The sequence below is a fragment of the Macaca fascicularis genome, chromosome 14 (assembly GCF_037993035.2).
Source record: "Macaca fascicularis isolate 582-1 chromosome 14, T2T-MFA8v1.1".
NCBI classification, from domain to species: Eukaryota; Metazoa; Chordata; class Mammalia; order Primates; family Cercopithecidae; genus Macaca; species Macaca fascicularis.
This window is the reverse complement of record NC_088388.1, coordinates 74,028,566-74,052,896: the sequence shown is the minus strand read 5'-3', so window position 1 is coordinate 74,052,896 and position 24,331 is coordinate 74,028,566. Positions and strand designations below refer to the sequence as shown.

The following is a 24,331-nucleotide window of genomic DNA, read 5'->3' as shown; positions in this document are numbered from 1 at the left end:
AATTAGCTGGGCGAGGTGGCGGGCGCCTGTAGTCCCAGCTACTCGGGAGGCTGAGGCAGGAGAATGGCGTAAACCCGGGAGGCGGAGCTTGCAGTGAGCCGAGATAGCGCCACTGCACTCCAGCCTGGGCGACAGAGCGAGACTCCGTCTCAAAAAAAAAAAAAAAAAAAAAAAAAAAAAGGAAACTAACTTCTTTAAGATTGTACACTGGTCACTGTTACGGGCAGGACTCAAATCCAAGTCTTCTGACCTGCCATCCGGAGCTCTGTAAGAACTGGGCACACGGCAGGCACTCACTCAATGCTCCTGGGGTCATGCTCTTGAGAAAGAATGGCCTGGTCATAATGCGTACTCTGGTTACTGATAGACTGAGTTCATAGTCTCATGATAATAGCCTCATGGACCTTAGATCATTGAGTCTCCTCCTCGCTATATAGATGGGGAAGCAGAGGCCCAGAAGAGAGCAGGGATCAGGGACAAAAGCCCAGGTTGTGGATTTTATCCCAGAGCTCTCTCTGCCCATGCCACTGCCTGGGAATTTCACAATTTCCTGATGGCCTCCCATTTGCAGGCTCAGTGGTGGGTGGGAGGGGAGGAAGGGTCATAGAGGAAGGGTCATAGAAGGCCTGACCTTCAGGAGCACAGGCTCAGACCTGAACTCATCTAGAAGCCCTGAGGGTTCTGAGAGCCAAAGAGGGAGGGAAGGGGCCTTGCTGGCCCATGCCTGGCCCATAGGGGATATTTTGAAAGCAATAAAAAATGATGGTCCAGGCAGAGAGGATTGCATGTGCAAAGACTAACAAGAAGTAGATGGTGCTCACACGGAGTCTGCAGGTAGAGAAGATGAATCAAGAAAGGCGGGAAGGACTGGATCCCGTACAGCCTCGAGGGCCCCTCTGGCCCTGGCTCCCCATAACCTGGTCTAAGCTGACTTACCTTTAATGAACTGGATCACAGTCAGGTTTGGTGCAATCTGGACTAGGCCATCCTGCTTCTTTGTGGACTCCCCAGGGCTCTGCTTAGAGGGAGAGTCCTTGTCCTGAAGGAGACATAAAACCAAGGACAGTCTGCTGGATACCAGCGATCCCATTCAGAGTGGGCTGTGGGCTGGGGAGGAGAGCTCTTGGAGAGGAGAGGGTGAGGGCCCTGTCATATCTTCAGGAGCAACTGAGGCCTGCAGTGTTCCATTTGTTCTTGGCCCTACAGGTACCCAACAAGTGGTTTTGAAAGAATGAATGAAATTCTTGTGGTTAAACTTCATCATCACCAGTATCCACATGGGTTAGTTGTCATGACCACTATTAACATCATAATAATCACCAACATTTTTAGGAAAATCAGCACCATAATCATCGTCATCATTTCTATTCCTTTCAGCTTAAATATCACCCTCATTCACATCACCCATATCATTGTGACTAAATGACAAATTTAGTCATGACATTACCATCACAATATGATGACTGCTATTGTTATCTCTGTCGTGATCACCACCACCAGCACAATCATCATTATCACTGTCACCTGAACCTCCAGAATCACCACCACCATGATGATAATCAGAATCATCAACGTCATTATCACTGTCTCTATCATCATCATCACTACCATTGTCTTCACTGAGATCAGTATCACCAGCCGCCTCATCTCCATCGCCACTTCCATCATCACCACCAATGCTACCCAAAACACCAACACACCAGTCCCGTCAATCTTCACTCCCACTGTCACTGCTCCTCTTGGATGAATCAGGTCATACCCAGAGGATGGGCTCAGCTTTGGGTCCAAGCTGTGAAGATGCCCATGGACACCCTGGAGTATGTCCCTCCACCTGGGCGGGGACCGCCTATGTGCAACTTTTGAAAAAGAGGGGACAAGAATATTGTGTGTGTGCAGGGAGGGGGCACAATCACCATCTTCTGATTGTCAGAAATAAGAAAGGAAATAATGATAAATAACGGTTAATGCCTACTAAGCACTTACTATATGCTGGGCACTGTTCTAATGACTAATGCGTAACTTACTGAAACCTCACAACCTCCTGAAGTATATACGTCCCTACCAACAACTTGGAGAAGGAAATAAGCGTCAAAAATCATTTTTAAGAAATGAAGTAGATACCATAATCATCACTTTTTGTCATGTAATAAAACTGAGACACAGAGAGAAAATAACTTGTTTCAAGCCACACAGATAATAAGTGGTCCAGCTAGGATTTGAATCCAGACATCTTGGCTCCAGAGTCTGAGCACTTCACTGGTATACTCTGCAGGAAGGGGGCAACCAATGCCAAGGGCACAGAGTACTCTGCCTATATTTCTCTAACAAAACTCTGTGAGGCAGGTACTATTACTGTGCACATATTTTAGATGAGGAAACTAAATCTTGGAGAAGTTGCTATGGGCACAGGGTCATTTGAATATAAGTGAGCAAGTGGAGTGCAATTTAGTTACATTTTTCTATGTAGGCTGAGGTCAGAATTAAAAGCGAAAAATTCCCTGGAAGAAAACTTATGCCGAGGCCGGGTGTGATGGTTCACAGCTGTAGTCCCAGCACTTTGGGAGCCTGAAGTGGGAGGATTGCTTAAGCTCAGGAGTTCAAGACCAGCCTAGGCAGCATGGCGAAACCTCGTCTCTAATAAAAATAAAAATAAAAATAAATCAGTCAGGCGTAGTGGCTCACCCCTGTAATCCCAGCACTGTGGGAGGGTGAGGCGAGTGGATCACCTGAGGTCAGGAGTTCAAGACCAGCCTGGCCAACATGACAAAACCCTGTCTCTACTAAAAATACAAAAATTAGCCAGGCATGGTGGCGCGTGCCTGTAATCCCAGGTACTAGGGGGGCTGAGGCAGGAGGATTGCTTGAACCTGGGAGGCAGAGGTTGCAGTGAGCTGAGGTTGTGCCACTGCACTCCAGCTTGGGCAACAGAGCAAGACTCCATCACAGAAAAAAAAAATTAGCCAGGTATGGTGGCATACACTGGTAGTCCCAGCTACTCAAGAGGATGAGGAGGGAGGATCATTTGAGCCAGGGAGATGGAGATTGTGTCAGAGGCGTTAGAATCAGAACGATTCCATGTTGACTGAGGGTTAGGAAAAATGAGGCTGGGACTTGCTGGGCTACATTCCCAAAAAGTCAGGGCATTCCTAGCCTCTAGATGTTGATGGTTAAAGGAACAGATTGAAAATGTTTACTAAATAGACCCAGACTTAGGAGTGTCCTGATATCCCGATGTCTTGAGAGCAGAAGCATTCCTAATTTTGCTTTAAAGATAATAATATCGATTCTTGCAAAATATAGTAATTAAGAAAATCCTTGATCACAAACCCTTGTAGCAGAGCACATCTCCCCATGATCTTTTTTCATCCTATATAAACATATATTGTACCTAGGGTGGATGCGTTCCTCCTCTTACTTTCGGGAACACCCTGCTCTGCCTATGGAGTAGCCATTCTTTATTCCTTTACTTTCTTAATAAACTTGCTCTCACTTTATGGACTTGCCCTGAATTCTTTCTTGCATGAGAGTCAAGAACCCTCTTTTGGGGTCTGGATCTGGACCCTTTCTAGTAACAGTTGCAGTGAGCTGAGATCGTGCCATTGCACTCCAGCCTGGGCGATAGAGTGTTTCAAAAAAAAGACTTACCCGCAGTGTGGACAGTAGTTTAGAAGAGGCTGCCCTGGAAGGAAGCAAGCTCCCTGTAACTAGGAGTGTGCAGGCCAAGGCTTCCCCAAGTCCAGGGCCAGGGTGCCATGGGCCATAGGGAAGGAACTGTTGGGCTGGAGAGCGCTCATTTGGACTTCCTGGTTCTACCTCCTCTTCCCATGTTGCCTGTGAGGTTCCTACAGGACTTACACTCTGGTTGGGTCTGACGCTTTCTCTTTCTTCTCCCATCTCGTTTTCTCTGAGATCATCATGAGGCAAATTCTGGATTTCCCCACATTTCAGAAGCTTCATGTCAGCCACCACCTCTGGGGGGATCCCCTGTTCCATGCCTCCCCCACCTGGCTTCCTGATGTGGCTGGTTCAAGACTAGTCTGTCCCAGCAGGACAATTCATTCAAATATTAATTCATGTGTTTGTTCCCTTGGGCTTTTTTCCCTTTCTTCTCTCTTCTTTCATTCCAGCAGGGAGCAGGCTCTGGGGTTCCTGTCCTCAGGGGATGTTTGTGACATGTCAGAAAGCAGTAATAGGTTGCAAAGATTTCCCTTCCTGTCTTTTGTTTCCAGAGTTTGAGTCCCTTGAGGAGGTTCTGCTGGGTGTTGTGGTGGGTGTGAGCAGAGAGGGAGGCTCTGAGGATGAGGGGAAAAGAATACCATCTTCCCTAAAATAAAGCCTGGAAAAGAGGAAGGGGCAGAGACAGAGCAGTCTGTGGGTTCCATGAGCAGCAAGGTGCCACGTACTCTCTGAGACAGGGCCCACGGAAGCAATTCACCTCCAAGGGGCAGGATGCACGGTGACCTAGGGAGGCTGGGCTCCCATGTTCCCAGCCTCACCAAGACCTCTTCTCCAAGCACGGTAAGGGAACCACATGGGCCAGGATGGCAAGTGGGCATCACCATAGTGACCACAGTGGGCTGATGCTGATGTCTGCTGAGCGGGGGGCGCCCTGGTGCTTGGGCACTGTGTAAGACACAGGACCTTTGCTTCACCTTGGTCAGAGAGCTCTGAGAAAGGCTGAGATTGAATTTCTTGATGATCTGGCAGGATGGGCATTCACAGTAGAAATTAAGTTGATTTTTAAATAAAATAAAGAATGTCTATTTTATACATGCTTTAGGTCTGAGGCAAACCTTATTTGACAACTTTCTCCCTTGTGGACCCTGAGCTCTGCAAGAGCAGGATTCACATTTATCTTGTTTTCTGTTCAAACTCTTGTGCCTAGCAAGGGCCTAGGGTGAAATAGTGGTTCAACTGAAAGAGGAGTGCAAGAGATGGTTCTAACCAGCAGTGGGTGTAGCCAATGCCAGGCTTTTGGGGGAAAAAATGAAAGCAAGAGGAGATGCCATCATGCTCCCAGGGAGTTCTTGAACTGCTGATGGTTCCGAGACAGGCCAAGGGTCCACAGAGCACACCAGGGCTAGCGGAACTACCATTCCAGGACATGCCAGGCCACTGGTATATGGGCTGGTAGCTATGCATACATGAGCCTGCTCCATCTTCACTGGGACCTGCCAGCCATTCCTACACTCCTTTACACATGAGCAAACAAGTTCTGAAGGTAGGCAACTTGTTCAGCATCACATAACTAGAGAGTGGCAGGACTCAGATCCGAGCTCAAGCTTGCCTGAGTAGAAAACTCATGCTTTGACTGGGCTCACATCTATAATCCCAGCACTTTGGGAGGCCAAGGTAGGAGGATTGCTTGAGGCCAGGAGTTTGAGACCGGCCTGGGCAATATAGCAAGATTTCATTTCTATAAAAATGTTAAAATTAGCTGGGCATGGTGGCGTGCACCTGTGGTCCCAGCTACTCAAGAGCCTGAGGTGGAAGCATCACTTGAGCCCAGGAGTCCGAAGCTACAGTAAGCTATGATGGCACCGCTGCACTCTAGCCTAGGTGACAGAGCAACACCTTGACTCAAAAAAACCCTCATACTTTATCCACTAAGCCCCCTGAGTCAGACAGCCCTGATAAAGGACTGGAAGAATGTTTGTGGTGTGATTTGAAGGAACCTGAAATCCTACCTTTTCTTATTTTTTTGAGTAAGGCAGCCTGCGTGGATTATTCATTTATACCTTAGAGCTGCACTGCCTCATACAGCAGCTACCTGTCACGTATGGCTCTAAGCAATTGAAATGTGGCCAGTCCAAATTGAGATGTGCTGTAGGCATAAAATACACGTTGCATTTTGAAGACTTAGTATGAAAAAAGGAAAATGTTTCTTCATTAATTTTTTACTATTATATGTTAAAATGAGAATATTTTAGATATAGTGGTTCAAATAATATGTATTATTAAAATTAATTTCTTTTACTTTTGCATGTGGACAAAAAAATTAGAATTACATATGTGGTTCATGTAACATTTCTTTTGGACATGCTGCCTTAAAGAGATTCAGTGAATCCTTGCTCCTTTCTGAGTCCCGTCTGAGCTCTGGGAGAGTGGTCTGGGAGGGGCGCCACAGTGATGGGAGGGTCCTGGATAGCTGAGAGAGAGTGCTGGAGTGAGTGCTGCCCCAGGAAACAGGAGGACAGGCTGGGGACAGACTGATCACTTCCCAACATTTTTTATCAGGAAGGGGCAGGGTAAGCAGAATCTTCTGAGTTCCTTGCCTGGGTTCCCTATTCTCATAAAGAGTAAAAACAACCACAATGTCGTCTGCTCCCATGTGTACATTCCTATTTGGTCTACACTGCTTTTTTTTTTTTTTTTTTTTGAGGCAGAGCCTTGCTGTGTCTCCCAGACTGGAGTGCAGTGGTGTAATCTCAGCTCACTGCAACCTCCGCCTCCCAGGTTCAAGCAATTCTCCTGTCTCAGCCTCCCGAGTAGCTGAGACTACAAGCACACGCCACCACACCTGGCTAATTTTGTATTTTTAGTAGAGACGGGGTTTCACCATGTTGGCCAGGCTGGTCTTGAACCCCTGACCTCAGGTGATCTGCCCGCTTTGGCATCCCAAAGTGCTGGGATTACAGGGGTGAGCCACTGCGCCCAGCTACACTGCACTTTCTTTCTTTTTTTTTTTTTTTGAGACGGAGTCTCGCTCTGTCGCCCGGGCTGGGGTGCAGTGGCCGGATGTCAGCTCACTGCAAGCTCCGCCTCCCGGGTTTACGCCATTCTCCTGCCTCAGACTCCCGAGTAGCTGGGATTACAGGTGACCGCCAACTCACCCAGCTAGTTTTTTGTATTTTTTTAGTAGAGACGGTGTTTCACCGTGTTAGCCAGGATGGTCTCGATCTCCTGACCTCGTGATCCGCCCGTCTCGGCCTCCCAAAGTGCTGGGATTACAGGCTTGAGCCACCGCGCCCGGCCTACACTGCACTTTCTTATCCATCATGTCGTTTAATTCCCACAATGGTCTGTCTGGTGCAGGGATTATTATTGCACCTATTTTACAGAAGAGAAGACTGAGGCCCCAAAAGGGGAAGTGTCACCCAGGCAGTTATTGGCAGAGCAGGCTCTCAAACCAAACCCAGGTTCTCTAGTCTCCCTGTCTCAGTCCTGTCTCCTGCTGTGAAAGAGCATGGGGTTTGGAACAGGAGAGGAGTGACAGACCTTCAGGGCCTGGGTGGTCAGGGGCAGCATCCAGGGAGAAGTGAGCTTTGGGGTTTGGGTAGATAGAAAGGGAGAGCAGATTTGAAGCAGAGGCACGGTGGTGGAAGGAGCCTGTCTTGTGCAGGACGCAGTGGGGACACCAACGTGATTACAGCGGTGCTTGACTGGGGCAGGGGCTGGGGCCAAAAGACCGGCCAGAGCCAGACTTGGGTGGTTTGGAAGGCCAGGCTGAGATTTTGGCTATATTCTGTGGCTATTGGGAGCCCTAACTGTCCTTAGCTCCTGACCCTGTGTTCTCCACAGATTTCTGCTGCTTGCCCCCTCATCTGTTTTGAGGACAGCTGAGTAACAATGGGCTCCAGAAACAGGAAACGCCTCTGCTCAGTGCAGGGATTGCAGTGCGACCCATCTGGGCTGTGTTTGCCTGGGTCAGCAGCCCTGGATGGAGAAGGCTGCTGGAACTTCCCCTCTGGGGGCTCTTTGCTGATTGCTGCAAGCCTGCTGGACACCATGTGCTGTGTGTGGCTCAGCCCATGGAAGGCCCTCCTGTCTGCTGGGCCCCCAGGGATCCAGGCACTATCTGTGGTGACAGCTGAATTCCTGTTAAAAGAAGGCTTTGTCCAGGGGCTAGGTTCCCTGACCCACAGAGCCAGTGTGGACCCTGGGGTGATATGGAACGCTCTGCCAGCCTCGGGTTCCTTCACATATCATCAAGGGAAGCACCACGGGGATGGGAGATCTGCTTAACTTCCTCCCATCCCATGAAAGAGAGTGTTTTTTCAGTAAGAGCTGAGTTTCCGTGAAGAATGAAACACATTCCCAGCTTTCTTCTTTTCTTTTTTGAGGCAGAGTCTTTCTCTGTCACTCAGGCTGGAGTGGTGCAATGACACGATCTCGGCCAACTGCAACCTCCGCCTCCCGGGTTCAAGCGATTCTCCTGCCTCAGCCTCCCAAGTAGCTGGGATTTCAGGCGCCCACCACCACGCCTGGCTAATTTTTTGCATTTTTAGTAGAGACGGGGTTTCGCCATGTTGGCCAGGCAGGTCTCGAACTTCTAACCTTAGGTTAGAAATCAGTATATTAAAGAGACAGAGAGCTGAATTTATTATACATTTAAAAATAACAAAGACACTTTGGGAGACTGAGGCAGGTGGATCATCTGAGGTCAGGAGTTCAAGGCCAGCCTGGCCAACATGGCGAAACCCCAACTCTACTAAAAATGCAAACATTAGCCAAGCATGGTGGTGCATGCCTGTATTCTAGCTACTTGTAAGTCTGAGACAGAAGAATCGCTTGAGCCCGAGAGACAGAGGTTGCAGTGAGCCAAGACTGCGCCCCTGCACTCCAGCCTGGGTGACAGAGCGAGACTCCATTTCAAAATAAATAAATAAATAAATAAATAAATAAATAAATAAAACTGAGAGAGGGACCAGGGCCAGGTGTGGTGGCTCACGCCTTTAACTCCATCTCTTTGGGAGGCCAAAGCAGGCAGACCACTTGAGGCCAGGAGTTCAAGACCAGCGTGGCCAACATGGAGCCTGTAGCCTATAATCCCAGCTACTTGGGAGGATGAGGCAGGAGAATTGCTTGAACCCGGGAGGTGGAGGTTGCAGTGGGCCAAGATTGCACCACTGCACTCCAGCCTGGGTGACAGAGTGAGACTCTGTTTCAAAAAAACAAAACAAACCAAACAAAACCAACAACTAAGAGAGTATAATTGGAACATTTGTAACACAAAGAAATGATACATTCTATTGATTGGTTATACATTGAAAAATAAATTTAAAAAATAAGAAATGATAAATTCTTTCTTGTTTCTTGAGGTGTTGGATACCCCATTTACTCTGATATAATTATTACACATTGTACGCCAATTCAAAATCTCTCACGTAGGCTGGGCGCAGTGGCTCATGCCTATAATCCCAGAACTTTGGGAGGCTGACGGGCGTGGATCACTTGAGGTCAGGAGTTGGGGATCAGCCTGGCCAACATGGTAAAGCCCCATCTTTACTAAAAATACAAAAATGAGCTGGGTATGATGGCGGGGACTTGTAATCCCAGCTACTCAGAAGGCTGAGGCAGAAGAATCACTTGAACCCTGGATGCAGAGGTTGCAGTGAGCCGAGATTGTGCCACTACACTCCAGCCTGGGTGACAGAGAGAGAGAGACTCTGTCTCAAAAAGCAAACAAACAAAGAAAACCAACCAACCAACCAAACAAACAACTCATGTACCTGATAAACATATACACCTACTATGCACCCATAAAAATTTGAAAACATTTTTAAAAAGAAAATGAAAAAACACAAATTTTCAAATAAAAGAATATATTTAAATCAAAGAAAAGAGAGAGAACTGCACTCCCACGCTTATTGCAGCACCATTCACAGTAGCCAAGATATGGATTCAACCAAAGACTCCATCAATGGATGAGTGGATAAAGAAAATGTAGTATGTATACCCAATGGAATACTATTTGGCTTTAAAAAAGAAGGAAATCCTGTCATTGTGAAAACATGGATGAACCTAAGGACATCATGTTAAGTGAAATAAGCCAGGCACAGAAAAACAAATACTGTGTGATCTCAGGTGTGGAATATAAAAAAGTCAAACTCATAGAAGCAAAAAGCAGAAGGGTAGTTACCAGAGCAAGTTGTTAGTCAAAGGATACAAAATTTCAGTTAGACAGGAGAAATAAGTTCAGGCAATCTATTGTACATCATAATGAGTCCAGTTAATAACAATATATTGCATACTGGAAAATTGCTAAGAAAGTAGGTTTCAAGTATTCTCACCACACACACACAAAGATAAGGAAGTGAGGTAAGGCATGTGTTAAACAGCTTAATTTATCCACTCCCCAATGCATACATAGATCAAAACATCATGTTCCACCATAAATACATACAATTTTTACTTGTCGGTTGAAAAACTAAATTTAAAAAATAAAAAAGTTAAAAACCATGTAAAAAGAAAAAGCATATAAGGTTAGAAAAAAGGCACCTTTTCTATTAGTTTTCCCCTTCAGAGCTGGCCTGCTCCGAGAAAGATGCCAAGAACAAGCGCTCCTGTTTACTGTGCCTGCGCTTTGGCACTGAACTGCCCACCTCACCACTTTGCCTCACTTCATTCTTACAAAGACGCCGAGATGCAGATGTTACGGTTATACCCATTTTACAGATTTCAGAATTAGTAAGTAGCAGAGCCTGGCTGGTATGGTGCGGCCACCATATTGCATGGTAGATGCACCTGACAGTACTAGCTTCTTAAGCATATCCTGAGAATGATCCTATGGCCTAAACAGAATGTGCGTTTGGAGTTCTTTTTTTTTTTTTTTTGAGATGGAATCTTGCTCTGTTGTCTAGGCTGGAGTGCAGTGGCGCAATCTCGGCTCACTGCAACCAATGCCTCCCAGGTTCTAGCGATTCTCCTGCCTCAGCCTTCCAAGTAGCTGGGGCTACAGGTGCATGCCACCATACCCAGCTAATTTTTATATTTTTAATAGAGACAGGTTTCACCATTTGGCCAGGCCGGTCTCAAACTCCTGACCTCAAGTGATGTGCCCACCTCAGCCTCCTAAAGTGCTGAGATTACAGGTGTGAGCCACCACAGCCAGCCTCATTTGGAGTTCTGAGCTAAGGAATCTGGGAGTGGCCAACCCAGAGATTCATTTCTTATTTATGAAGGACATCTGAACCCCCGGCTCATCCCATGAAACGCAGCCTGTATGAAGGATCAAAGCCCTTTGTTTTGGGTTAAGTGAATGTGGCCAGGTGGAGGGTGCCATATAATTTGCATGGTTTTTACAAATGGTAGTGATTCTCTGTCCAGCCCACCACCACTGGACCACCCTGTATGTAAGTTCCCTCAATAAACCCGATGTCTTGTTTGCTAACTCCGAGTCTTCTCTTCAGCCCCTTTAGCATGGTGCCATCCCTATTGAAGTCAACAGGCCTCCAGCATGACATGTGTCTAACCCCTGCCATGTCTAGCCCTGTCCCTGCCACTGCAGGATGCCTTAGACACCAAGGAAGCTCACATGGTGCCTCTTGGGCCTGATCAGCTACCTTTCATCTCTTCTTTAGCCTCAGTCTCCTCCTCTGACAAATGGCAGTATTGGACTAGCTCTGCTAGTTTTTAGGAACAGAACCCTTTTCCCCATTGAAATCTCATTCTTTAGATTTAGTCTTTAGACAGGTATGAAAACACACACTTCAGTCTGAGTAGTTCTATATTTTGTGTGTGTGTGTAGAGGCGTGGAAGGCCCTTAGCCCTGCTCGGTGATACCCCTCCTCCTCCTCCCTATGGTGGTACCCTTGGGGTTCTGTGGGGTTCAATTCAAAAAACCAGTCAAGCAGATCGCCCCAACAGGGCCTCAAGCCATGATGTTAAAGGAAGCTCTATGTGCAGACCTGGTGGTCTGGGGGAGCCTTTCCTCAGCTATTTGGTGCCAGGACCTGGCTTTGTACAGACCAGTACAAGGGCCTGTGGTGCTGTCCAACCTCTGGACATGTCTTTAACCCTCTATGGGCCAATTCATCCATCAGTGAGATGCAGCGGGGTCTAGAGGCAGTGCCTGCAAAGAGGAGGCACTGGGGGCTAGGAGGCCTGCAGCACCTCAGAACTCACAGATGCTGCCGTGGAGACACAAAGCCCCAGGGAAATGGAGGCTTCCTGGCTGGGCAAATCCTGATAGACCAGCCCTAAGTCCTGGGTTTTAAGGACCATTGGCACCTCACACTCCTGTCCTCCATCTCTGACCATTCTCCCAAAGAAGTACATGGAAGTTAACGACTGGAAGACAGTGGACATCACAGGCTTACAGACTCTTAGCCAAAATTGCAGCCATTTAGAAATGTGGATTTGGGGAGTCATAGGCCTTTCGAGGCACAGACTTTTAGAATAATGTAAGTACTTGAGAAGCTCTATTAGAAATACAGACTTTAAAACCATATAATTTTAGAATCCCAAACTCTCAGACATATTCCAGAAATAACAGACACATAGATTCCTGGTCTCTGTGGTCAGGTCCGGTGGTGCTCAGAGGCTGGAGAGGGACGGGGTCCTCATGGAACAGGCTTGCCTGCCAGAAAGTAGCTCTATGGGCCCCTCTGAGCCCCTGACCCAGCCCCAAGGGCAGGTTCTCAGAAGGACCAGAGGGCATGGTGGGCACAGGAGAGTTGCTGGCTGAATGGGAGCACCACCACCACCACAGGGACAGATGGGGAAGAAGAATCTGTCAGGAAGCCCTCAAGAGACCATCTTTACCCCACAGACCCTGCAGAGCCATCTGCCAGGAGTCCTTGGGCCTAGCAGGACCTTGGGGACTGGCTGATTGTAGACAGGAAGACTGAGGCCTAGAGGGAGGTGAGGCCTGTCCTGGGTCACTCCTATGAGGGTCTCTTGGTAGCACCTGAGCTCCGAGGCCACAGATACAGGGACAGAGCCAAAGGCAAGAAAATAGGGCTCCTGTCCCCTCCCATCCCCTGCATGGCCTCCCCCAATCCCATCTCTTACTCTTCTACTCTACTCTTCATGGGGACTGCTAATGCCCCCTGCCCCCCAGGCAGAGAATCCCATAATCATGGCCATGGGAGAAACCTGAGCTGTCATTCATCATTCCCCATCTCTCTGCATCTGGCCTTCCTTCACCTTCTCAGACCTCCTTGGGGCAGGGGCTGTGGAATGTGCCCCTCTTTTCCCCTGTAAAAATGCTCACATATTGCTCCAGAGACAGTGAGTCATTTAGAGATGGCCTTGAACCTGTCAGGGGCGACAGACCTTGTCTGATCTGCTACCCATTTGATAGATAGAGACACTGAGGCCAGAAACCTTCTCTGGGCCACATAATTCTTGTATTACATACTGCCATCTCCTGGATATCTTTAAAAACAGCATTTACTTCGAAGAGGGTATTTAGGGGACCCTGGAACCCTGAGCCTGGGAGGGGACACCTGGTGAGATTTCAGAGTTAGCTCTGCCCTTCACTTTCTCCTCTTGCCCATTCTCTCGCCCTGCAGAAGATACACATCCCATGTCTGGAGGTCTGGACTTTCTGGAAGCCAATTCAGCCTCATTGGGCCTTTGCTCCTGGTTTATTCAACTCCTGATTGGTGGCCCTTCTGAGCCAGGCCAACCAGCTTTACTGCAAGCAGACCCGGCCAAGGCAGCCTCAGGGAGGTGGAGGAACAATTCCTCCCACATCAATATTTATTGCCTGAGAGCTGCTGGAAGCAGATCATCATGTTCTTAGCCCTTGTTTCTTTTTAAAGAACCTCTCACCCCCTTCCCTCCCCACTCCCCATCCCCAATGTGCTGACAGATTGAATCCAGACAGCCAGACAGGTTCACAGCTGGGGAGCCAGGGTTTCAAAGCATCATAGAGACACAGCTCTTAAAATTTGAGTCTCTGAATCATAGCAGCTCCGACTCAAGGAATCGTGCATTCTCGGAATCCGAGGCACACAGGATATTGCTCCAGGAGCCTAACCTCAGCATCTTACACAGCAGCACAGAATGTGGAAGTGGCTTGCTGCTCAAGGTCATATGGCTGGCATGTGACAGAGCCCAGTGCAGTCTCCCACCCCTAAACTTTGCTTCTGCCACCTATCCCACCCATGGCTCAACTGGCATTCTTCTCTGTTAAAATTTAGGACTCAATTTGGAGATCATCTGTAACCAGCAATGTAGGCTCTCTCTCTTTCCTTTATGAACATCACCCCACCTCTAAGTTCTAGGAATTTCATCGTATCCAAACTTTGGCCTGAGCTCGGCAGAATCAGAAAGGCCCAGCTGTGGTTTCAAACTGTCTTCTTCCCCTGAAATTGCTCACTCCCTGGCAGCTGCTTCCCCCTGCCTCTGAGACAGCTGCACCCAATCCCAGCATCAGCCCAACTCATCACTGTCTTGGGGACATCCCGCAGCAGGGCAGCTATGTGTAGTCCCCAACCTGGGTAGCTCCCAGATGCACCTCTATCCCCTCACTGCCGATGCATGGCTTCCACCTGGCCTGGACCACCATCAGAGCTGTCTGATTTCTCTCCCTGCCCCCACCCTCTCCAAACATATTCAAATGCATCAACCTGACACAGAAATGCTCTTGCAGCAAAAACATTCAACAGGATTTTTATAAATTGTCCCTTTGAAATTAGAATTACTTAGCAACAAGTAAGTTACTTAATTTATGATTGTCTGTGATTTCTCTACAGCCACCTCCCATACTTGGCAAAGAGGAAATCTAATGCACAAATTTTCAGAATGTAATGAAATGTGTATAAGTATTTAAAAAAATTAATGAACTTGACATTACTGGCATGTAATTAAACTTTTAGGCCTGGCACAGTGGTTCACACCTGTAATCTCAGCACTTTGGGAGGCCTAGGTGGGCAGATCACCTGAGGTTAGGGGTTCGAGACCAGCCTGGCCAACATGGTGAAATGCCATCTCTACTAAAAATACAAAATTAGCCAGGCGTGGTGGCGCACGCCTGTAATCCCAGCTATTTGGAAGGCTGAGGTGGAAGAATCACTTGAACCTGGGAGTTGGAGGTTGTGGTGAGCCAAGATCTAGCCTGGCCAATAGGGTGAGACTCCGTCTCAAAAAATAAAAATAAATAAATAAATAAACTTTAAAAATTGTTTCTATTTTGTCATTTTCTTTTTAATTTGAAGCCAATTTGTTGTTTTTCAGGCCTCGTGTTTTTGTGGGTACCTGGAAAACTTGGAAGTCCCTGGCCCAGAATACTCTGTTTTGCCTAGTGGCTCATGTGATCCTGTCCTCTCCTACCAGCTTTGTGACCCTGGGCAAATCCCTGCACTAGGCTGGGCCTCTGTGTCCTCTTCTGAGGAGAGACCCACCTGCCGCAAGAGTGGAGAAGGGGGATTCTAGACACCCTGGAGCATCACACCGGTCGTGACTTGTCCATGAGTCTGTGTCCTCCCTAGACTGTGCCTGCTGGAAGGGTGGAGGCCATGGACTGATCTTCAGGTCCAGCCTGGGCCCTGCACTCTGTGCATGTTTGTCCCCTTCACTGTCCCCGAAAGGGCCAGGTTTATTTCTATAGCCAAATCTTTCACGCAGGATGTTTCTGTGCCTGGAATCTCTGATCCTCTCTCCTTTCTGTGCTTCCACACATCCTTCAAAGTCCAGCTGAAATCCCTCCTCTTCAGGGAGGTCTTCCCAGACTGTCCTACCCACTCTCCCAATTCTTAACATTCCTATGGCATGTTCAGAATTTACAAAAACTTTAAGTGATGAGCACAGAGGCCATACTGTAGTGGTTAGCATGAGGGGCATGGGCTCAGAGAGGTGCGGGTTCTCATCCCAGCACTGCCCTTGCTTGCTGGCTTTGTGATCTTGGGTAAGTCACTTTCCAACATTGGCTCTGGGTCTCCTCAGCTGTGGAGAGGGCAGGTGATATTCACTGCGCAAGGTTGTCAGAAAGATGTGATGGAGCCCGGGCAGAAAGCATAGTGCCCAGTGGGGATGCAGTGTAATTTTTTTTTTTTTTTTTTTTTGAGACAGAGTCTTGCTCTGTCACCCAGGATGGAGTGCAGTGGCGTGATCTCAGCTCACTGCAACCTCCACCTCCCGGGTTCAAGCGATTCTCCTGCCTCAGCCTCCCGAGTAGCTGGGACTACAGACACCCGCCACCACAGCTGGCTAATTTTTTGTATTTTTAGTAGAGATGGGGTTTCACCATGTTAGCCAGGATGGTCTCGATCTCCTGATCTTGTGATCTACCCGCCTCGGCCTCTCGAGGTGCTGGGATTACAGGCGTGAGCCACCGCACCCAGCTGAAGTGTAATGTTACAAAGGAGAACAAGTGGGTGGGGCTGGAGCCTGGACCCAGACAGGTAACATGGAGGGAGCTTACCTTCCTGGCAGGTGAGTCTGTGACTGCTAAGACCTTTCGCCGAAACTGAAGCTCGTGTTTTTCTTTGGGCATTTCCTTGGGGAAGAAGAAGTAGGGGATGGCAGCCAGGGCCACTGAGCCAGCAGCAATGAGGAAACCCAGCCACCAGGCACCCACCCATCGGGGGTCCTTTATGGTCAGGCTGATACCACCTGGAAGAGAAGAGCATGGTGACGTTAGTGTCAGGATGATAGGCTGTCACTTCTAAGCCACCATCCTGGGACTGGCCTCTGCGACATGAGGTGGCCCAGGCTGGGAGTCAGGAGACCTGAGTTCCAGTCTGCTCTGCCAGGTGTGTCCTGTGTGACCCTGGGCAAGTCCTTGGCCCTTTCCGAGTCTTGGCTTCTTCAACTACTGAGGCAATGTAGTGCAGTGGTCAAGGCCATGGACTCCGGAGGTGAACTGCTGGGTCTGAATGCCATTACTAACTCATAACCTTGGGCAAGCTACGTAACCTCTTTGTGCCTCAGTTTTTGTCCTTTGTGAAATATAGATATTAGTAGCTTCCAAATCATAGAATTGTTGTGAAAATTAAAGAAATTAATAGATGTGAAGCACTTAGAAGAGTGTGTGCCGTAGAGGTACCTGCCCATCCTCCTCTTCCTCCTTCTCATTACTATTGTGATTATTATTCTTAAATGAAGGGTTAGGATTACTGTTGTGTTTCTCAGACCTGTGTTATCCCCAGGGATGTTTGTCAAAAATTGCCTTACCGAGGACCCACTTAGAATGACCACAGAGTGGGGTGGGAAGGTGATCAAGGAACCCATACCTTTAACAAGTTCCCCAGATGATTTTGATCCCTACCTAGGTTTAATTAGAACTAGATTATCCCAGATGTGCCTCCTGGCTGGAACACACAAAGCTCCTGTCATACTTCTTAATCCCAAGGCTGAGTTGCGTACATTCTCCTTCAATTTCCATAGCATCCGAAAATGCTTCATAAAAATACAAATGAGCTGGGTGCAGTGACTCAAGCCTGTAATCCCAGCACTTTGGGAGGCTGAGGTGGAAGGATCATTAGAGGCCAGGAGTTCGAGACCACCCTGAGCAACATAGTGAGGCCTTGTCTCTACAAATAAATTAAAAAGTTAGCCAGATGTGATGGTACACACCTGTAGTCTCAGCTACTTGAGAGCCTGAGGTGGGAAGATTGCTTGATCTCAGGCATCCAAGGCTGCAGTAAGCTAGGATAGTGCTACTGCATGAGGGGCAGAGTGAGACCCTGTCTCAAAAATAAGAAAAACCAAATGCTCCTTGATATAACAACCCCACATGCAGAGCTGGTTCCCCTCGTGCTTGATCCTAAGTTCCTCCCAGGCAGGGACCAGAGGACTCAGTTGGCACTTAGCAAATGTACCTGTAACGCTGAGGATGGGTTTGGCTTTTGCAGTGATTAGACTTGATTCTCTCCTTACTTTTTAATCTCTCCTGCCTGCATGTCAGGCTGGTGAGAACTCACACATGCACCTCTCCAGCCCCTCTGCTTCTCTCATATCAGTCTGTGCCTGCAGCTGGCGTGATCTGCCTACCTTGTGAAATCCCCCATGGAGAAGGGAGTTTTGAGGTGGCAGGTTGGTTCATAGAAATGTCACATCTGCCTGTGGAGATGCCCCATCTGCCTGGACAATGTCAACAGTCAGAAAACACACTCCCTTGCATGGAGCTGAGGTGTGTCGGGGGACATCTAGGGAACCCCTGACTCCCAGGACTTTTCTTTCAGGGGAGGGAGAGGTTGCAGCCAGAGCCCACACTCTGGACCCAGCCTTCCAGAAGGAAAGCGGGCGGGGCAGGGCTGTTCCTAGTGGCTGCTGTTCAGAGCTGTGCAGACCTGTCCTGGCTGCAGGCACTTGTGGGCAAAAGCTGGGGAACAAGAAGCAGCGTCTGCATGTTCATTCACACACACACATTACCTGAGGCTCCCAGGACCTGGCAGAAAGTCTGCAGGTGAGAATGGCAGGAGGCAGGAGGCACCTCTGGAGCTGCTTGGTTTGATGAGTTAGGAGCTGGGATGCCACAGTGACACGCTCTAACAGGAGTACCCTACTGCTCTCCAAGGACTCCAGAGCCCCGGAACCCCCAACACCCCTCCCTCCTGGCCAGCTTCTGACCAAGCGTCAGTCCCACTCCTTGGCCCACTCTGACCACTGCCTGAACCAGAGACTACTGTTTCCCAAATGGTGCCCCTGGCAGTTTCCTAGGCTCTGAGCTGGTCAGAACTAGAAGGATTCTTAGAGGTCACAGTAAATACCCCATCTGAGAGAGGCCCAGGGTCATACTTTGAGTCACCAAGTTCTGCTCCAAAAGTTCTCTCCAGTGTGCACTGTCCTTTCTGTTTAACTCAAGTCTTGTTTCCCCCTAAAGACGGAGGCTCCCTACAGGTCAAAAGAGTGCGCTCTTTCACCTGCCCCACAGCATGTGTGAGCAGGGGGCTGAGGGCCTGGGGAAGGTGGGGTATGGAACAAGGCGAAGACTCCTAGTAATAGTAGTGACAGCAACCACGGTTCCTCATCTGATGGCATTTTACAGTTTACCTCCACCATCTCACTGGACTCCAATTGCAGCTTTAGGAGACAGACAGGACAGAGATTTTCTCACAGATGAGAAAGCTGAGGTTCGAGAGGCTAAGAGGCTTGCCCAAGGTCAGTGGTGCTGTTAGGATTTGAACCGAGGTTCCATGGCTCAGTGTCTCCTATGAGAGTGGCAGTCAGTTAGCTAGGGTCTAGCAAACGTGTGGTCCTGAGGCTCACCTTCCGGCATCTGGTTAATGTCCACATAAAGGCGCAGCATGAGGCTGCCCAGCCCAAAGGCCAGGCCTGGCCCCATCATGGTCACTGCAAACAGGATCCCTACAACACAAAGCCTGGGTTAGGATCCTCTAGTCCTGGCTTCTCTCCTCAGACCAGTGCCTGCCCAGTCTGTGATGGGCAAGAACACTCTGTCTCCCCTGGTCAGGGATGGGGAAGTCTCCAGGGCTTCCCTGGACCTTTCCTGGCCGGATGGGGCAGGGGGCAGGGACTCCATCTCCAGCCCCAACCCTGGGTCTCTCTTCCTCCTAGCTGAGCCTGGCCTGACCATCAGAGGCCAAGGGATGAGACCGGTCCTCACCGAGGTAGAGGGGTGAGTTGCTGTTGTGGGCAAAGTCATCGATGTAGGAGATGCCAAAGGGCTGAATGGGCACCCCACCCACGCCCAGCAGGGTCTGTGCCACGAACATGATCCCCACCACACTCAGATGCCGGGTTTCTGTGTAGCTCGAGCAGTTTCCGTTGGAGTGGGTCCGGGCTGGGGCTGAGGTTGTGGGCAGGCACAGGGAAGCCTTGAAGTCCTGTGGCATATCCTCTGAGAGACGACAATGAAAAAATGTTACAACAATAGCTAAGACTTAAATAGCACTTCCCCAGGGGAAGGTACTCTTCTAAGTGCTGTGTGTAAAAATAATTCGAGCCCCACAGCAAACCTCGAGGGGGAGTGCCCTCATTACGCCTGTTTCACAGGTGAGGAAACTGATGCTTAGACAGAAACTAGTAAGGGGACAGGGCCAGGATTGGAACCCAGGGGGTCTGGCTTTAGGGTCCATGCTCTTAAACTGCCCTACACCACCTTTCTGACCAGAGGCATTTGCAAGTGCCACAGCAACGGCGGCCCCTGCGTGGGGCGGGGCGGTCAAAGGGGGTGCAGTTTGAACTGGGTCCAGAAGAATAAACACAATTTACCAGAAAAAGAGGGAGGGGAGGGGTGTTCTAGGGAGAGGTCACAGTACAGGTAAAACCCAGGGACTTGAAAGGGCACCGTGCCAGGAGAATGAGAAGTTCAGAATGGCTAGATCACAAAGTGTGAGGGCAAGGCCAGGGTTGAAGTCACGGTGAAGCAGGGTGGGGCAGCTGGGGCTGGATTGTGGAGGGCCCTGGGGCCCTTGGTGTTCACTTTGGGGGAGGGTTCAGTGTCAGCTTGGGACACAGATGCAGTGTACAGTAAAGAATTTCTTAATTTAGTTACCTGACATTTGTTCCCTGGAGCTCACCAATATTTGGTGAGCAAACTTGAGGAGACCCTCACACTATTATTATCCCAAATGTGGCTGTAGAAGCAGCCTTCTCTCTGCGGCCCTCCATTTATGGAGCTGAGACTCTGAGCTGTGTCAGTCCAGCCAGGAGAGCCACTTCCTTGGGCTGCAAAGAGCCATGTGAAACAAGGTCAAGAACCTGAAAGAAGCCTTCCATGGAGGCTGCCTGGGACTTGCTGTGTGACTTCACAGAGGCCCTTACCCACTCTGGGCCTTGGTTTCTTCATCTTTCACACGAAAGAAAGAACAAAGTTTGCCCAGATGCTGTGGCTCACGCCTGTAATCCCAGCAATTTGGGACGCCGAGCGGGGTGGATCACTTGAGGTCAGGAGTTTGAGACCAGCCTGGCCAACATGGAGAAACCCCATCACTGCTAAAATACAAAAATTAGCCAGGTGTGATGCTACATGCCTGTAATCCCAGCTACTCAGGAGGCTGAGACAGGAGAATTGTTTGAACCTGGGAGGTGGAGGTTGCAGTGAGCCAAGTTTGCACCACTGCACTCCATCCTGGGCGACAGAGTGAGATTCCATCTCAAAAAAAAAAAAAAAAAAAAAAAGAACAAAGTTCTCCAGATAAGGAATTCAGAAGTGGAAGAATTCAGCAGTTCAGAGCAGCAGCTAAGGTAGCGCTACCTGGGTGTGTCCTTGGGGCAGTTCCTCCCCTCTCTGGGCCTTGGTTTCCTCACTTGTGAGCAAGTAGTGATAATCCCTGCCTTCTGGGGTCATGAACGTTAAGAGTGGTGGGTGGTGAGCGTGCCCAGGCATGGGGCCTACTAGACGTTAGATGCGACAATTATTAGAGAGGTTATGTCTGCCTTCCCCATCCCTGTGTCCCCAGTGCCCCGCAGAGGGCCTGGCACAGAACACAACTTCATCAGTATTGGATGAAGAATGAGTGAATGGAATAACCTGGACTGTCAGAACAGGAGGGGAGTTTGGAGATCCCCGAGTCTCTCCCATTCTTTGGGCTGATGTAAAGATGGAGGCTCAGACAGGAGAAGGGATTTGCTTAAGGATTCAGGGGCACCTATTGCAGAGGGAGGTTGTATGGTAGTGAGGATGAAGAACATGTGTGTCCTTGCACAGAAAAACCTCTGTAAAGTGAAAATTCTGTACAAAGAAATGTGAGGAAGTATTGTGTTTTGGTATTCCAAGCAGTTCTCTTGACAAGTTTCCATGCAGGCCTAGAGAACCACTCCGCATTCTTCATGCACGTGCTGGGCTTTCCCATTTCCCTGCCTCTGCACCCATGCCCTCCCCTCCACCTGCAACTGCCACCTTCTCTCTAAGCTGCAGCTCAAGTGCCACCTCCTCTAACCCCTCCAGCTCCGTCCAGTTGCCAGGGTCCTTCCCTTATTCAGGACTCTAATGGCCTCCTCTGGTCACCTCCCAAGGTGCTCGGCTCTATACCTTGTGGCAGAGTTGCCCGTGCTCATGCCAACCCTGCACCCCACTGGGTCATGTCTGCTTCATCTTGTCTCCCCTATCCCTGTCTTCTGGTCTGGTACAGAGTGGGACTTCAGAGGCGTGAGCTGGTGGGAGGGTGAGGGAGGAAGGCTGTTCTCTGACAGTCTTCCTCCCCTAGGAAGGCTTCCTCCATGCCAGGCTGGAGTGTGGGCTCACCCCTGCCCTGTGCTTCCCTCATCACACAACTGTTTTTTGTTTTGTCTGTCTCCTCTCCCAGGCTGGGAGCTCCCTAGAGTAAAAAGAACTGATTCCCCTGAGAGGCTCAGGCACGAAGTAGGCAGCATTAAGAGTTTGTTGGGTGTTCCACTGGATGGATGAATAGATAAATAGATGGATGAGTAGGTGGATGCATCGATGGGTGGATAGATATGGATGAATGGATAGATGGACAGATGGGTGAGTGGGTGGGTAGGTGAGTGGGTAGGAGAGGGAAGGAATAAAATGAGGGCTCAGGTTGTTAGGGTCATTCTCTAAGAGACAGGCATCCCTTTGTCAAGTAGGGCCTCAACAAAATCCCACTGGGCTGAACATGGCTTCACCATTCCTGTCCAGAATTCCTTCATTTTTAAAAATTTGTTCATTCACTCATTCATTCTTTCTTTTCCCAATGTCTTTTATGAGGATTAAATGCATGACTACACATTAAGTGCTTAGAGCAGTGTCTGGTGCATAGTGAGTAGTGTATGACGCTATTATTACCACACAGGCAATTCCTGAGGGTCTACTGCATGCCAGGCCCTCAAAGTAGGCTGCACTGTAAATTCACCCCCACTTAAAAAAACCCACAGTGACATACAAGCAGGCCCTCACCCCTCTGCGCAGGGCCTACTTCCTGCCCCACTCCTCAGGTCTGCCAGAGACCCACCGGGGCTGGGGCCTGAGGAGCCGGGCGGGGTGGGGGACTAGCAGCTATCCTGGGGTGCTGGGGCATATCCTGCCTGATGAAGGCCTGTGGGTGGGCCCCAGCGCAAAGCAATGCAGAGGCTCACATCCCATTCCTGCCCAGCCCTGCTGCTCTTACCGGGGCTGGTGTTGTCGTAACGGTATGGCTCTGAGATGAAGTGCGGGAGAGTCATGAGCAGGCCCGCCAGGGCCACAAGGATAGCCCCATAGCCAATCATTCGTGGTCGGTGCACCCGGCTGCCAAAATAGCTCACAAACACAATCAAGGCTGTGTTCCCCACCTGCAAAGGGACCAGGAGACCCATTAAGGTGGAACAGTGCCCAGGGCTGGGGGCCTGCACCATCCTTGTCTCTATCTCCAACTTCGGTATGCCCATCTGAATAACGGACTGAATAAAAATCATCTGGGTCTCTCTCCTGGGTCCCCCTCAGAAGGGCCGCACTGCCCCCTTAGAGGAGAAAAATGAGGGCAGAGTGGAGAAATCTAGGAGTTCAATTCCATTTTTGAACACAGATTGGACTCCATGTTAGAACATGAGGAGGATGGGCCATCAAATGAAGGGATTTTGAGTTTCAGGAATGTCATAAACAAAGTCTAAAGCCAGGTCAAGGCTTGGATTTTTTTTTTTTTAGACAGAGTTTTGCTCTTATTGCCCTGGCTGGAGTGCAGTGGTGCAATCTCGGCTCACTGCAACCTCCTCCTCCTGGGTTTGAGCAATTATCCTGCCTCAGCCTCCCAAATAGCTGAGATTACAGGCATGTGCCACCATGCTTGGCTAATTTTTGCATTTTTAGTAGGGATGGGGTTTCACAATGTTGGCCAGGCAGATCTCGAACTCCTGACCTCAAGTGATTCACCCACCTCGGCCTCCCAAAGTGCTGGGATTACTGGTGTGAGCCACCGTGCCTGGCCTAAGGCTTGACATTTTGAGCCTTAGGATCACGATCCTAGGATGTGAGTTCAGGAGGGGACTTCAGAGCTTGCAGGGCAGGGACAGTCTCTGCACCATGAGCAGGGAGCGCATTGGCTCTGCTGCTTATTGGTTGGTAACGGTGGGTGAGTCCCAGACCCTCCTCGCTGGGGGAGTGGGGCAGTGTCGGTGGGGGAGCCAGGGAATGGCTGACCCTGGAAAGGACAGCCACACTCCACAGTGGCCAGACCCTGGAAAGGACAGCCACACTCCACAGTGGCCAGACCCTGGAAAGGACAGCCACACTCCACAGTGGCCAGACCCTGGAAAGGACAGCCACACTCCACAGTGGCCGGACCCTGGAAAGGACAGCCACACTCCACAGTGGCCGGACCCTGGAAAGGACAGCCACACTCCACAGTGGCCATATCCATAGATAGGGCCCTAAGGCCCAGAGACAGGGGAGTGACTTGCCCAAGCTCCCAGAGCAGGGTAAGGACTTTCCCCTCCCACCTCTGACGCAGGTGCTGAAGAGGATCCGGGGACACTGCAGCTGGACAGCCTTGAGTTGTGAGGAATATGACACAGTGAGGAATATGACACATTACCCAGGGGGAGAATTTCATGGGAATCTGCACGGGGGATGGGGAGAAAGACAACTTTCTTCAGGGTAAAAACATCTGGCAGGGGAAGGACTGAAGGACTGGGACACAGCTGGACTCTGATCTCCAAATCCACCCAAAGCAGCTCATCTGCTCCTCCCTGCTTGGCTGTGGGCCCCACAGGCCTGTGAATCCCCGGGCAGTTCCAAGGACAGACACCCTGCACCACGGTATCCCTCCCCCAACCA

General features: G+C 49.6%; 1 protein-coding gene across 15 annotated transcripts in view; it reads right to left on the bottom strand.

Moving 5' to 3' along the window:
• SLCO2B1 (solute carrier organic anion transporter family member 2B1) overlaps positions 1 to 24,331 on the bottom strand; it is a 54,876-nt gene that overhangs the window by 17,115 nt on the left and 13,430 nt on the right. For 4 of the 15 annotated variants that reach the window (XM_065528727.1, XM_045371306.2, XM_074014769.1 and 1 more), the window contains 5 exons: positions 22,689 to 22,851; positions 19,241 to 19,474; positions 18,883 to 18,981; positions 16,094 to 16,284; positions 937 to 1,039 (listed from right to left, as the gene is read on the bottom strand). In XM_065528727.1, coding sequence (XP_065384799.1) covers positions 937 to 1,039; positions 16,094 to 16,284; positions 18,883 to 18,981; positions 19,241 to 19,474; positions 22,689 to 22,851 — 790 coding nt within the window. Of the gene's footprint in view, positions 1 to 936; positions 1,040 to 4,116; positions 4,337 to 16,093; positions 16,285 to 18,882; positions 18,982 to 19,240; positions 19,475 to 22,688; positions 22,852 to 24,331 lie in introns of those variants that run through there. The other 11 variants (XR_012423517.1, XM_074014774.1, XM_074014768.1 and 8 more) reach the window with 4 other exon arrangements.